We start from the raw sequence: 1245 nt of genomic DNA, 5'->3' as shown, positions 1-1245 counted from the left end.
ACTTTTAACTTTCAGTCAGGGCTGGGGAGATGGCTCAGTAGAATAAGTGCTTCCCTGGCAAGCCAAGGGTCTGAGTTCAATCCCCCGTTCCGAAAAAAAAAAAAAAAAAAAAACTTGTAGTCTATATCTGAACAAAAAGAAGGTGCAAGTTGACAACACACGTGGGAAGCTGGAAATGCTGACAGATGGAAGCACTGCCTCTCAGGGTAGGGCTGGGAGGACACAGAGAGCTCCCTCTATTCCTGCCCAACCTCTCGCAGGGCGTAGTGGCCCGCAGCACTCCCAGCACTCTAGGAGGCTGATGCAGGAGGATCCATGTTTAGTCCAGCCTGGGCCACTTACTAAAACAAAAAAGAAAAAAAGGCATCGCGGAAGAGATCAGGCCTACGCCAGAAAGCGTAGGGGCTGGGAAGCTACCGAAGGGCCGCAGCCAGCAGTAATCGCCCTGCTCCTCGCTCCTGCACCAACCCAGGGCCCTTCGCCACGCCTGCCTCAGTTTCCCTCTGAACAACGGGCGCGCGGACCCAGACTCACCAGGCGTGGCCGAGATGTGCGTGGTCGTACACGGTGGGACCGCAGCTGTACCTGGGGACAGAGGAACACGGGTGAGCCCCGGGCGGCAGCGCCCCCCACCAGCACCCGCCCGCCCGCCAGTCCGCAGCAGCGCACCAGAACACGGCGTCGGCGCGCGCCACCACCAGCGGCTCCTTGCGGCCCGTGAGGCTGTTGTGCACGCGCACGCCCGTGTCGCAGCCCGCCGGCCGCCGCCCGGCCCCAGCCCGCGTCCACGCCTACCTGTTGTCCCCGGGGAAGCCGACTTTCGTGGAGCCCGCGGGAAGTACTGCCCGCCCCAGCCACCGGCGGCCCCGCGTCCTCGTCCGCAGCCCCGAGCCTGACTCTGGCCCCGCGGGCCACGACCTCCAACCCCTCGACCCGCTCCGTCCCCGGCTCGCGGCGCCCTCGGCGACACCCAGCAGCCGCGACCACCCCGGGATCCCCGAGCTGCTCCTTCCAGCGCGAGGGCCCAGCGCGCCGACCCTCACGACAGCCGGCCCGACACCGCCCCCTCGCGCCCGGAGCCGCCCCCTGCCCCGGATCCCCGACGAGGCGCCTGCCTGCCTTTGGGGATCCTCCTCGCCTCTGCACCGGAGCGCGCCCAGCCACGCCAGCTGCTCGTCAGCGAAGCAGGCAGCGCCAGGTCTGGCCGGCGGCGGCGACTGCGAGGCTGTGGGGCGGGCGGGGCGC

At 67.2% G+C, this 1245-nt stretch overlaps 1 protein-coding gene across 1 annotated transcript in view; it reads right to left on the bottom strand.

The window, feature by feature from the left end:
- The window catches only part of Cars2 (cysteinyl-tRNA synthetase 2, mitochondrial), a 23873-nt gene that overhangs the window by 18263 nt on the left and 4365 nt on the right, over window positions 1–1245 (bottom strand). Inside the window, exons 3-5 of the mRNA XM_023715188.1 lie at window positions 1044–1225; window positions 670–791; window positions 535–585 (exon numbers count right to left, since the gene is read on the bottom strand). Of these exons, the coding sequence (XP_023570956.1) occupies window positions 535–585; window positions 670–791; window positions 1044–1225 (355 nt within the window). The remainder of the gene's footprint in view (window positions 1–534; window positions 586–669; window positions 792–1043; window positions 1226–1245) is intronic.

Source organism: Octodon degus, unplaced genomic scaffold (assembly GCF_000260255.1).
Source record: "Octodon degus isolate 3935 unplaced genomic scaffold, OctDeg1.0 scaffold00039, whole genome shotgun sequence".
NCBI classification, from domain to species: Eukaryota; Metazoa; Chordata; class Mammalia; order Rodentia; family Octodontidae; genus Octodon; species Octodon degus.
The sequence above is the reverse complement of the archived record's forward strand: the minus strand, read 5'-3'. Positions and strand labels throughout refer to the sequence as shown.